General features: G+C 40.8%; 1 protein-coding gene across 2 annotated transcripts; it reads left to right on the top strand.

Annotated features, from left to right (window-relative positions):
* Window positions 1-1,005: 1,005 nt before the first annotated feature.
* LOC132890623 (uncharacterized) lies at window positions 1,006-9,238 on the top strand. Of its 2 annotated transcripts, none has more exons than XM_060927654.1 (5): window positions 1,006-1,328; window positions 1,429-1,503; window positions 4,645-4,761; window positions 5,479-5,598; window positions 6,048-9,238. In XM_060927654.1, the coding sequence occupies exons 1-5, from the start codon at window positions 1,010-1,012 to the stop codon at window positions 6,260-6,262; spliced, it is 846 nt and encodes a 281-aa protein (XP_060783637.1). In that variant the 5' UTR covers window positions 1,006-1,009; the 3' UTR covers window positions 6,263-9,238. The 2 variants fall into 2 exon arrangements, with proteins under 2 accessions (XP_060783637.1, XP_060783638.1); XM_060927655.1 differs by having other exon boundaries at window positions 5,482-5,598.
* Window positions 9,239-14,128: the final 4,890 nt, after the last annotated feature.

The following is a 14,128-nucleotide window of genomic DNA, read 5'->3' on the forward strand; positions in this document are numbered from 1 at the left end:
GTTCAGAAAACGTGCAATGTGGAGACATGTGCAGATCTGTAATTTCAAACCTGACAATGTTAATCCCAAACCGGGAAAAACTAGAGCCCACACCTGCTGGACTTTCTGAAGAGCTATGGAAACTTGTGAACAACATGAACCAGGATGCTGTTGCACATGCAGTCAAAAGTGACTGGTGCATCATGGAGATGGGAAAGCACCTCTACAACAAGCATGGCTCTGACATTGACAAGCACGAATATATCCGGCAAAAACTGAGGGAGCTTGGTAGACTTCGAGTACATGGTGGTGAGGTCACAAACATGAAGACTATCAGAGAATATCTCATACCAGCGAACTTCATGCAGACAGTCAATGCAGTAAAACACACAGCACAAGGCAGTAAAAGCAGCGCTAAATCACTTCCCCTGAAACTTGGACACAGCCTCAAGATGTCTATGCTCCTGGAGAGTGATGCAATCATTAAAGGAGACAAAGATGCTGCAGAAGCAGCCCGCTCATTCCGAAACATCTATGATGCAAAATGGTACGAGCTTGTGTCAGCCACATCTTTGAAGAGCCTCAGTGAGTCCAAATGGAATGCCCCTCAGCTGCTGCCTTTCACAGCAGATGTGCAGAAGTTGCACAATTACCTGGATGAGAAGAAAAAGCAGTACCAACATTTGTTATCTGAGGCGTCATCGCAGAACTGGGCCGGCTTGGCTAAGGTGACTCTCGCCCAGGTTATCCTATTCAACCGGCATAGAGAAGGGGAAGTGTCCAAAATGTCCCTCTCTGTGTTTACATCAAGAGACACATCAGCACCTCACGAAGACGTCAACCTTGCTCTCTCTGAACTCAAGAAAAAGCTCTGTCATCATTTCACCAGGATAGAAATGAGAGGAAAGAGAGGTCGGAAAGTTGCTGTACTCCTAAGCCCAGCGATGCAGGAAGCACTTGATGTACTATATCAAAAGAGAAAGGAGTGTGGTGTCCTCAAAGAAAACACGTGTTTGCCAGACCAGGAGCGATGTCGCACTACAGAGGGTCAGATTGCATCCGCCAGTTTGTCCAATGCTGTGATGTCAAGAATCCTCTTTCACTCACCTCAACAAGACTGAGGAAGCACATGGCTACCTTATCTAAGGTACTAAACCTTCAGGAGACAGAGCTAGACCAGCTGGCGGATTTCATGGGCCATGACATCAGAGTGCATCGGCAGTTTTATCGGTTACCAGAGGGCACCCTTCAACTAGTAAAGATCAGTAAAATCTTGATGGCCATGGAGCAGGGACGCCTTGCGGAGTTCCAAGGCAAGAGTCTTGAGGAGATCGACATTGATCCGAATGGTACGTAGTTTCTGCTTAAGTCAACTGTTGTGATTTTGACTTTTAAATGGGCACATCATAACACTTATTGACTACATTGTATTGTATACCACCTGTTTAGAAACAATCCAGTTGGACAAGCATCCGGATTCCGAAGATGACCTTGCAGAGGTGGTGTGTGAACGGGACATGGAAGGTATGTGTTTTGATGTTACTTAGTACATGAATATCTTAGGTTGTGTGTGTTATTAAAAATGTATCCAAAACTTTGTCCCTAATTAGGGTGTCAGTAGGTCCTTAAAAAGCTGAAATGTTATCATAATAAATACCCCTTTTACTTGCACCAATCAAAATATCTATTGAAGGTTGGAAAGGCAGCAGACACACAGTAATCATACTGCAATTCTAGCACTTTTTTTTTTTTTTTTTTTACAAAGAACACAAGACACTTGTACATGTAGGAAGAGCACCTTAGGGAGAAAATGTAAGCTTTCCTGACTTTAGCTATTACAACTATCCCTACCCTATCTATGACCAATGAATGGTTCAGGCCTTTAGTCCCTAATCCCAGGTGTAACATGCACAGCTGGCCGCTGACTACAGCTATTCACGCAACCACATGTGAGCTGTACAGGACAGAGTAGCTGAGGGGATGGCCAGCTGGAGCCGTACAGACAGGTGCTCAGCAAGGGTTAACCTGAACCAACTGGCTACCATTACAGTGACTGGGGCTGCTGGGGCCGCATTTTGATCCACTCAGCAGCACCTACCTACAGCGCTCGAAACTAACGGTGTCCCGATGTCCCGGGGACCATAAAAAATGTCATCGGGACACAAAATTATCATATGTGGGACAATCCCGGGACAATGGAAAAAAATAGATCTAGAAAAAAAGTTCTACATTAATATTATTTACAAAGCCGTAACACATACGTAGACATTCACCTAATTTGTCAATTTTAATTTTAAAACGTTAACAGCGAAAAATATATAGTAGCTACACTTTCGATGCACCTGCATCCGTAGGCTACAGAGCAGCGCGTTCTGTTCTAATCTTCGGCCGGAGTCCGCATTATATGGACTCGGAATGGAATTGCTACCGCACACGCTGCGCCGACTCTTGCCAGAACAAAAATGCTGAAGTGGTTGAAGCGGACCGACCGCGGGGAAGAAACTGAAAGCCCAGACATAACGTCTCCGGGACCTTCAGGATCCAAAGTGTCATCGCCTGGTCTGCAGGCAACGCTAGCAACTGAATGAACTTAATGAACACTGTTAGACACGTTATAAATACAACAGGAATGATGTGGATGATATTGACGGAAGATACCGTTCAACAGAATAAGTGAGTTTTCTTGGTGTCTTTCTAGTTCAGAAAGTTTAGTCAGTCAGCAGCACAACTAGGCTCGGACCTGCTGGCACTATGTTGATGTTGCTAACATTTGCACCCACGTTTCGGCAGCGAAAGTTCATAAAATGTTTAACGGAAAGTTCATAAAAATGGATAACGGAAAGTTCATAAAATGGATAACGGTAATGGATAACGGAAAGTTCATAAAATGGATAACGGAATTTTCATAAAAATGGGTAATGGTAATGGATAACGGAAAGTACATAAAATGGATAACGGAAAGTTCATAAAAATGGGTAACGGTCTCATCTCATTATCTGTAGCCGCTTTATCCTGTTCTACAGGGTCGCAGGCAAGCTGGAGCCTATCCCAGCTGACTACGGGCGAAAGGCGGGGTACACCCTGGACAAGTCGCCAGGACATCACAGGGCTATGGATAACGGTAATGGTGAAAATTATAAGTTGGCCTTATAAGTGCCAACAGATATTCAAGGTATAAGTAGATGAAATGAACATAAAAGGGGTCTTATTTTCAACTAAAGTGTACTGCAGATGTAGGGAGTTGAAACATTTTCTGAATGAGCTAGTTGGCCCCTTTAAATAAACGGGTATCTATTCATACAGTGAGATCGCCAAAGTTTAATAAACTGAAAATGCAATAACTGTAATTTTGAAGTAGATGATGTATAGGACGTGTCGCTTGTGTCTTGTGACTTATTGTAAAAATGATATAAAGGGTTCAAAATCGCATAGTTACAAATATAATAGTAACTTCATATGATAATATTAACCACTGGTTATTTCAGAGAGGAAAAAAATGGGGACACTATTGCTTCCATTCGGGACAATACAACACAGAATTCGGGACCACTGGGGGACACAAAGAAAAAAAGTTAATTTCGAGCCCTGCCTACCTATCACTTTCCCCTCTGGCTTTCACCATCCCAACCACATCCTTCTCATCCCGCACCACTGGCTAGCCTTTGCTGCTTCTTCTAACATTTCCTTAACAATTTACAAAGAATACAAGAATATTTATATTTATATACACTTACAAAATCAGGCCCAAGTTAATAAATGTTGTCTCCTGGGGGCAGCTGTGGCCTAGTGGTTAGGGAGTTGGTGTGGGATTGGACGATTGCAGGTTAAAATCCCGCCTTACACATGGTTGAAATGCCCTTGAGCAAGGCATCTAACTCCACACTGCTCTAGGGACTGCATCTGAAACCAGAGACTTTCTTACATAGGAGGAGACAGAGCACTTGATAAATCGTCCATGGAAATGCATGTGGACTCTTCGTAACGGCAAGATGGCGAGTGTCTGCAAATATCCCGCCTGTTCCGTTGGCAATCATCTGCTGAACTATACGAGTGACGTTCCAATCATGTTGCAGTATTGCGCTTCACTGTACTAAACTTGCCGTGTAGTGAAGCACTGCACGTGCGCATCGTCAAAATAACCAGTGAGAAAAAGGGGCTTTTAAAGCTTTATTTTGATACAAAGCAGCTAACATTTATAGCCATTATAATCAAGTTTTCGTTGTGATTTCAACCATGTATTTTTATGTCCCTCAGCCATCGGAGAGTGAATATACTCGTGTCTCGCCATTCATTTAGATAGGGCCTGGTCTTATTAACCCGAAATAGATGCCCGAAGGCGTAGCCAATATGGCCGCCGAGTGCAGGGACTTATTTACAGGGTTTCAGCAAAGTCCTTCTATATATCTGTAAGTTGCTCTGGATAAGAGCGTCAGCTAAGTATAATGAAATAATTTAATGTAATGTACTGTGTTATCAAATGGCTTTAAAACAAACATCTTGATACATCCTCAAAGCTTTCACAGCTCTCATATCAGATTATACGGATGGCTACTATAGCTATATATATTGTAGACAGATTTCAGTCGGTGATTGTCATAGTGGCTGGGAATCTACATGAATTTTGAAGTAACAAGTACTTGTAATGTTCATCTCGTCATTGAATAGTTCCTGTCGCAGGTCAGGCAGAAAAGCAGAAATGGAGTGGGTTACTGCAAGTAGATGAAGGGGAAATTCACTCAGATGAAGATGATATCCCTGTCCAAAAGACAAAGTCAAAGACCGGTAAGGATGTTGTATATGTACCAAAGACATTACATTTGCAGAGTGACATAAAAGTACTGAATAGTGAATCCAATATACATACAGTGACGGGTGACAGAAAGGGGGAGGTTCCCAGTCTGAGAATGGAAAGGATGGTGTGTTTAGGTACTGCTGGACAGTCTTATGGCTGTTGGCACTAAGGGGGACCTGAGCCGCTCTGTTTTGCACTTGAAGAGGTGCTCCCATCTGCCACAGCTCATCATAGATGAGTTTTCCAGGATAATTCACATTCTGTCCATCGTCCTCCTTTCCACCAGTGATCAGCCAAGTGTTTTAGTTTGTCTTAACAGTCCCCACTTTGAAATGTAGATCAAAGGAGGAACAGTGTACCTGAGAAGTGTGTTAAGGTGTTCCCCAGAAGAACAGTGTACCTGGGAAGTGTGTTAAGGTGTTCCTCAGAAGAATAACAATACCTGGGAAGTGTGTTAAGATCTTGATACATCCTCAACACTCTCAGAACTTTTCAAGCCAGTTTAAACAGATGGCTGCTATATAGAGTGAAAAGTACGTAGGCCTACGTATATGTGCACAAGGATGAAAGGAAAAGGAGAATTCTGGAACTTTTAATGTGTGATTAATCACAACAGAGTTTAAATGTTAATCATAATCATCACAATCAGATTGTTTTAATTGATTGACAGCCCTGTAATGAAGAATAATGTTCACTTTGACATTCAGTAGTTCCTGACATGAGTGAACCGCAGCAGCGGAAATGGAGTGGGTCGCCACAAGTAAATGAAAGGGAAAGTAATTCAGATGGAGACGACATCCCTCTCCAAAAGACAAAATCAAAGACCGGTAAAGATATCCTACTGTCCTACACTATATAATGACGAATACTGTGTCTGTGTGTGCACATGGGCATTGGGGATTGGCATAGGGTGACTAAGTAATTGAGTACAGTAGTGTACAGTATAGGGCAGTAGCGTGCAGTAGCAGTAAAACACAAGAGGGAGTACTTTAATGCTCTCTTGCCCATGGTACTGTAGCACAGCCCTTAGTATATTCTCAAAACACAACAGTTAAGTTATTCAGTTTATTATATATTGAGTTAAGTGAACTCTACTAAGAAATACTGTTCCTAAAACTCGCATTACTATGGAATTTCAAATAGTGAACATGCGTATGATGGTCCCGACCGCATATTGTGATTAGCCAAGAGGCATTTGAGACTGTGTGTTTTTGTGAACTGTGTTGTATATTATATGCTTTGCTAAACTAATTTGTTCTATTTATTTCTTATTTAGCTCGCAAGCCACAGAAGAGGAGGCTCTGGGAAAAAGAGGAGATAAATGCTGTCGAAATGCACTTGATCAACTTCCTTCGCACCTGTAACGTTCCAGGAAAGGATGACTGTGATAAGTGTCTTAAATCTGAGCCAGAAGCACTTAAAAATAGAGACTGGAAGGCCATCAAATTTTACATCAAAAATAGAATTACCGCACTGAAGAGGAAAGTGTAAGGTTTATCATTTCTTTTTTGTTCATTGTTCACCTCAGAATCCTGGCAACGTTTAATGGCCAGGACAGGTAAGCTAAAATGGGCCGTAGTGTGCCATAGTTTGTGCCATATGCGATGGTTTGCCACATGTGAGCTCATTTGGTCAGATGGTACATAGGCCATTGGCACTTAATAAAGAGCTTTGTTTAAAGTATGTTCAGGTGATATTTTTCTACTTCATGTGTAAAGAGAAGATCTTCGTACACATCAATCCAAGCAAAAAAAGTTTGTGTTTAATTCTTTACAAACTTTCGGTCAAGAGACCTTCATCAGGGCATTGCACAACACATACAAAGCAGTTCATCTTATACCTGGAGTTCTATCAGTGTAATCAGCCTAGAGTTCAATCAGTGCAATCAGACAATGGCAGACATTAATCTGGGATTACACAAGAACAATTGGAAGTTGCAGTTCCATAGACATATTTGTAGTTTTTTTAGGTACAGACGTCAATTCATATGGCTTACAGTGGGGTGAAGTTAAATTAACAATGTAGACCTCAAGTATGCAAAACACAATAGAAAGCACAATTAATATAAAACACAAAGGGCAGTAGTGGCCTTGTGGTTAAGGTATCGGACTTGTGACCGCATCATCACAGGTTTGAATCCAGTAACTGCCAGTAGTGCTACTGAGGTACCCTGAGCATGGTACCATCCTCGGTCACTGCTCCCCGGCCACTGTTGTCATGGCTGCCCCCTGCTCATGTGCGTGATGGGTAAAAATGCAGAGCAAATTTCGTTGTGTACACTGTGTGCTGTGCCGTGTAAACTCAATCCAATCCTTCTCCATTCTAGCCTGGAGCCCAGCCCCTTGCACGTCATTTCATTCTGTACAGAGGGTCTGGCGACGCTGTATTGAAAATCGTTTTCTCCATGGAGGTGGGAACTCTGCTGAAGTTTAAAACGATTGGATCTGCCTTTACCCAATTGCTAGCCTGGTCGTGGCGTATGCAATGAATTGAAGTGTACCACACAAAACCGACGTCATCCTCACTCGAACACTCCCGCTGTTCGCTGATTGGCTAGGAAGGATGCCATCCTAGAACCACAGCTTCTACATTGGTGTCGCCAGACCCTCTGTACAGAATGAAATGACGTGCAAGGGGCTGGGCTCCAGGCCATCTCCATACCTCTCTCTCAAGGAAATGTGAAATGTTTGTAGACAAGCTTTCTACATCAAAAGTGACTAGAGACAAATCAGAGGGGAGTTCCTGCAGTTCAGATTTTTATTTATAATATAAGTGGAATCTCTCACATATACAGGAAGCTTTTGGATATATGGTTTACTATAATAATACATGAAATTTGACAATGGTTCCAGTAGTGATTCATTACTGGCATCTATAGGTTTAACTTTAGGTTTAATGAGGCTTTTGTGAACTTTGGGGAGCATCGTTACAATTTCTGTGTTCATCTGGAACTTCGACTGAGTGCGGTGTACAACCTCTAATCTACTTCATGTGTAGAAACCTCATTGTTATTAATCCCTAGTGGGGGATTTTGGGTGATACAGTTGCCTAGTGACAAGAAGGTACTAAATAGAGTATAAAATATACATGCCGTACAAACCTTGCCTATAATGCCTGCACCATACATGATCCAAACTATCACCCAACTCTACGTTTATGAACATAGGCCATATCACCTTCCACACATCAGTCTAGACTAGGGCTGCGGTCAGTCTCTGAGCCAGGTGTCTGTCCGTTGATCATCGCACCTGATAGGGGTCCCATCCTAGTAATGTCAGATCATCTGTTCCCCAGAAGAATGGTATACCTGAGCAGTGTGTTAAAATGTTCCTCAGAAGAATAGCAAAACCTGAGATGTGTGTTTATGATCCCCAGAAGAATAGTAAGACCTGAGAAATCCCCATATGGAATGACTCTGTCAGGTCTGACCACAAGTTATGAATATTGTTAATTTGAAGTGATATTCATGCTCCTGAAGTGCATCTGGTCATGCCTGATTTTTTTCAGAGGTGTACGATGTCTAGAAAGGGTGGCACCCAGAAAGTAGGTTCCAGTCAGGTGGTCCCACAATGTGATAAAAACAAGTGTGTGTGTAAAAATGTTTGAATGACGGCAACTCTCCTTCGTCTGTATAAATATCAACATGTTGGTCAAAACAAAGCAAGAAATCATAACCGCGCAAGTTTATAGGAATAGGGGAGCGATGAACAACTAAATGAATGAATGAGGGCAACTCTTTCCTTCCTCTGTATAAATCGGAAAAGAAATCTGACATTGCAACATGTTGGTCAAAACAAATCAAGAAATCATAACAGCGCAAGTTTATAGGAACAGCAAGGGGCAGTGTCAGTGTGTGTAGATGAAGGAGGATGGCTGTCTCCACATCCTCTCACTAACACACACACACACACACACTCACTCCTCTGCCGTACATTCAAATACTCCTCTTTCTGCCACGGAATGCTCTTCTCCCTTTAGTGACCACCAATGCCATCTTTCAGCACTTGTGGCTCAACTCAGTCCTGGACGAACACACTCACAGAGGAAAGCTGACAGTTGGGGGGACAAAGGGTTCAGAGAGGGTCCACATTTAGGTGTTCTTTACGTTGGATGTATTGGGTGAGGGCGGCCTTTCAGAATACTTTGTCTGGGTCCCCATCAAAGCTTTCAGTGGCCCTACTCTCTCGCACACAGTGGTAGGACGTGCGCGTGCGTGCGTGCGTGTGCGCGAATATGCAAGCAGAGATTTACTCTGATAGTCACTTTTTTACGCTCGCTCGCTGGCTCTCTCTTTCTCTCTGCCCTTTTTTTTTTTTTTGCTCCCCACTGCGCTGAACCTACATTGCATTTGTATGTCCTGGTCATTTTTACATAGTTTATGAATGTTTACATTGTTAATGAATGTTTAAATGTTTCTTAATGTTTACATTGCATTGTTGACAATAAACAATTGTTTGGTCAGCACAACATTTTGTGGTGTACTTGCTTTCTAAGCTGTATTTATAGTTACACATGTTAGTTGTATAAGTTGTTGCAATTTTATAAACGTGATGAACGAAAATGTATTTTCCTTACCAGAAAAATCAGTGATTCTAATAATGCAAATATTTTATTTTATTTGAGCTAAACTGGCACTTTTGAATAAACTTTATTAAAAGATTCAAGTACAAGACAGGAAACGATGAGTAATGCTTACTGCAAATGTTTGAGTTGTTATATATGAGCACTTTTGATTTAACTGTTATTAAAATTCAATTACAATACTTGGAATTTATGACTAACACAGCAAATATTTGACTTCAGTTATGTGAGCAATTTTAATTAAACTTTAATCAAAAGGTTCAAGTACAAGACAGAAAATTATGACTAGCAATTACTGCAAATATTTGACTTGAGGTATGTGAACAATTTCAATTAAACTTTAATCAAAAGATTCAATTACAAATCCGGAAATCATGAGTAATTGTTACTCTAAATATATTAGTTACATGCGCAATTTTAATTAAGCTGTTACCAAAGGTTTTGAGTACAGGTAAGTTCTGGAAATTGTAACTTTTAAGTTCATCAACTTAAAAAAATTGCTGTAACTTATTACGTCAATTTTTTTGAGTACTGCTAACTTATTCGGGTTTACAGTGTGGTTGTATTGTAAACTTAAGCGGTGCATAGGTTTTAGGCCATTCAGCAAGTCAAGGCGAACTTTTCAGCTAAGCTGCTAGGAATGTGAGCATGTGCATGGGTTTAAATGACGTCCAACTTATGGACAGAGGACAGGAAATATTTGGAAGTACTGAGTTCAATTGTGACAAAAGGGGGCAGATTTTAAAACATTATAGGATAAAGCATGGAAGTTACTGTAGAAGTGAACCCTTTCCTTGCCCTCATCAGGAGTGTTTGTGCACGTTCCGGTCTTTGGGTACTCTCAAGACTCACTTGTCTCGGTTCCATTTAGAAACCCACTCTCTGCAACCTGCACCACGTGCAGTAAAGTTGCGCTGTCTGTTATGAGAGTTCCTTGAACCTTGCAATGATGCAACATATTTTACCCACCTTCGTAGTAGACATCTTCAAGACAACCAGAAAGTTCAGTGTCCGTTTAAAGGCTGCACTTTTGAGAGCAGTGTCTACAACATTTAATGCACATAGAAGTAAGGAGCACAGAGAGATGACTTGGACAAATGTTTAAATCGGAAATAGTAGTTAGTACCGAAACAAGGTCAATGTAGTGACTGATACTCCTCTGGAGATAAACGCTGTGGATACAGATAATCTGGATGATGAAATTGAAACACCTGAAGCTGAGTCTCAGCACTTATGGGAAGATTTGGAGCATAATTTGGCAGCCCTGTTTCTAAAGATGCAAACACTGCTGCATGTTCCAGAAAAATCTGTGCAAGAGGTCATTCAGCAACTTTGTGAGTTAGTTCAGTTGTCCCAGGCACCTCTGTACAATAAAGTAAAAATGGTTTTACAGAAGCACCATACAAACGTTGACGAGTCAGTTGTTAGAGAGGCGGTAGAGACTTTGACAGGCAGCAACATTATCACGGCATGCTGTGGCAAGGATGGATGTCTAGCTACAATTAAAAGGAGGGCATCATGTGTGTTGCGTGAATTTCCACTGGTCATACATGTCAACCTTTGGTCAATCAAACCTGTATAAGCAACCTCCAAAATCCGTATTTCCCTTATAAAATCCGTATAAGATGCAAATTAAAATAATTTACCTAAAATTTGAATGATGATAATTAACAATGATATATCCCAGTTACTTTTTATTCAATATTAATAACAATAAACCTTCAGAATGAATACAAAGCTCCAATGTTTGACAAAAACACAAAGTGTTATCAGCATAGTTATGAAGGAAATACTTCGTTGTTTGGAGACAGGTTTCACCGAGTGGCTATTATGCACGAGACTTCATATTAGCCACAAAGTCAGAAAAATCTGTTCGTAAAATTACGTTATAATGACCAAATACAACGAAAAGTATTTTTCCAGTCTCACCTGTGAAAGGTAATCCCATGTGATCTCGTTTGGACGGTAAACCTGTTGGTACAGTTAAACGCAGCACATGAATGAGGCATCTTTATTCTCGGCTACTGTCTAGACGCTATACCAGAGACGGTTGAAGAATCTCCACTTTGCCACATCCAATATGGCGGCGAGGATGACGTATGATTCTACGCAGAAGGCGGCGTCTATGTTTATATGACTTCACGGTTGGCGGGATTCTCGCAATGCGGTGTGCGCATGATCAAAAGTGGAACGAAGTCTCGCTACCACAAGATAACGCGCAATTTCATAAGACTCTTTACTGTCTGTCTGTGGTGTACAGTACGTTTGTAAATGTTATGTTTGTAGATGTTTATCATCGTGGGAATTGATTATAGCTCTAAATAAATATTGAAGTTTTTTTAAAGAATCCGTATAACTATTTATACGCCCATATACTACGTTTATTGAATCAAATCCGTATAAAATACAGACATTCCGTATAGGTTGACATGTATGACTGGTAATGCCAATAGAGTATGTGGTGGAGAAAGGCAGGAAAACTGTGGCACATGTCCCTCTTTTGCAAATGCTTCAAAAAAATGCTGAACAAGCAAGACGTTTTCAAGAAGGCTAGTTCGATTCCAGTTGTTGTCCCAAATGAGTACAACACATGCAGAGATGGCAAGTGGTTTAGAGAAAATGACCTTCTATGCAGTGATGAGTTAACACTTGTGCTCAACCTGTATATTGATGATTTTGAAGTGGCAAATCCACGGGAAACATCAAAAGGCAAACAAGATGTGTGCAGTATATTGGACCATTGCCAATATACCAGCAAAGTACAGATCTACACTTCACTCAATTCAGCTTGCTCTCTCATGCAACACAACACAGGGATGAGAGTGGCTTGTGATGAAAAAATCTGAAAAATTAGCCGGGGGTCTAGCCCCCGGGGAGCTCATGCATTTTAGAGATTTTTTTTTACCCTAAAAACCATTTATCATCAAAATTTTACAAAATGTTGAAATACCATACCCTGTTTGCTTACAAAATTGACACTTATACAAAAGTAGAACTCTCTTTCAAGTACATACATTACTTAAACTTTCATTTGATAAAGATCAACTACACCTATGTAAAGGAAACATTGACATAGGCCTTCTGTGATAAATTTTGCATATACATTCCAGATGAGCACCAACATGATACTTCAAATTTGCTGCTCTAAATCCAAACTAAGGTAACACATTCACTGCTATATTAAATAATGGGTTATCACTAGTATTTATATAAAATGTGCAAATTTGATAGAAGCTGTATGAGGTAAGAATCTACATGTACAAGTCCCAAACTGTTTATATGATTTATGAATACATTTTTCCTTTGGTTCTATAAAGTGTTTGTCTATTTACAATATATACATCTATTTACAGTTTCATGATGCAGAAAATTTATTTCTTCTTTATTTTGAGCTTATTAGCAAGAGCTAAAAGCTTGTTGGTCCTCTCCCTCTTTTTAGCCAACTCCTCTTGATTTTTCACATGCTCCAGCCTTGCTTTCTTTTGCTCCCTGTCTAACTCCTCCTTGGCCTCTCTTTTACTCTGCATGCTTCCATCGAAACTTGTTTTTCAGATCCGCATCTCTCTCACGCACTTTAGCTTTGTCGCGAGTCTCGATAACATTCGGCATTTTGATTGATACAAAACTGCATACACGAGTATTGCTGCAGTACTCCACACGTGCAAAGAACCAATCATGTAGCGCGGGAAGGTGGTTTAAGAGGGTGAATACAGATTGGTTGTCATTCAGCAAATGCCGATACAGGGGCCAATCACAACACATGAGACATTGGTTATACACCAAATACAAACTAACGGCAAACTAACATCTTACGAGAAAGTACGATTATTTTGCCCCCGCTCGTGCGTGTGCTTCCCTGGTTGCGTGGCAACGAGCTACGCAGATAGCTAACAACTTTCAGAGTCTGCTGGTGGATTTATGAAGAATTTACTGAAGCTTTATCTGTAAAACTGACATACAAGACATGCAAAGTGTATCTGGATTAAGCTATGTTTGGATTATAATCACACAAGAAAGAGTGGGCTACGGTACGTACAGGACAAATGAAAGATGAGCAGTTAGTTTAAGGCTAACATCTATGGGAAACGTCATTTAGAAGCTAACGGTTACCATTTGATACATTAACTGTAAAAAGATACTCACTTATGTAGGAAGATTCATGTCAGATAATTTCTTATTATTATTATTATTATTATTATTATTGAGAGGCAGATTAACAAATTACTTACAGGCAAATGCTTTCTGGCCATAAACACAGATCACAAAACCATTGGCCGTTCAGCTTCTGAGTAACGTAAATAACTGAATACATCCGAGTACGGCAACACCAAAGGCACAAAGGAATAGAAAACTGCGTTGCTATGGAAAAATATGACCACTAGAGGTCTCCCTTGCCCCGTGGCAATGACAAAACAGCACAACGATATTCAAAATGGATGCCTACATTTCTGTGAATTGTAAACATTACGCGAGTCCTGATATACGAGTCAGCTGACGGCAAGTCAGTCCGGCCGCCCAGAAATAGTACCAGACCCTACCCTACCCCCCTAAAATTCTCTCAACAGATTTGCAATATAAAAAAGGTCCATTTTGACTGAAAAAAAAAAAAAAAAGCGGAATTCCGCCAAAAAGCGGAAAACTCTCATCCCTGACAACAACTATCAAAGAATGTGGCTATGAGAAAGCACTGTACCCACTCATTTCTGATTTGGTCTCTCTTGAACAGAATGGTGTCTACATTGAGCACTTGGGTAAAAGTGTCAAAGGAACTGTTTT

Source organism: Neoarius graeffei, chromosome 8, assembly GCF_027579695.1.
Source record: "Neoarius graeffei isolate fNeoGra1 chromosome 8, fNeoGra1.pri, whole genome shotgun sequence".
In the NCBI taxonomy this organism is placed as follows: Eukaryota; Metazoa; Chordata; class Actinopteri; order Siluriformes; family Ariidae; genus Neoarius; species Neoarius graeffei.

What these genes read in the sequence shown, in the direction of transcription:
- LOC132890623 (XM_060927654.1), top strand. Translation starts at nt 1,010, where the DNA reads ATGTCGCACTACAGAGGGTCAGATTGCATCCGCCAGTTTGTCCAATGC. An exon ending in GTGTGAACGGGACATGGAAG is followed by an intron (nt 1,504 to 4,644) that starts GTATGTGTTTTG and finishes GTCATTGAATAG; the next exon opens with TTCCTGTCGCAGGTCAGGCA. An exon ending in AAAGACAAAATCAAAGACCG is followed by an intron (nt 5,599 to 6,047) that starts GTAAAGATATCC and finishes TTTCTTATTTAG; the next exon opens with CTCGCAAGCCACAGAAGAGG.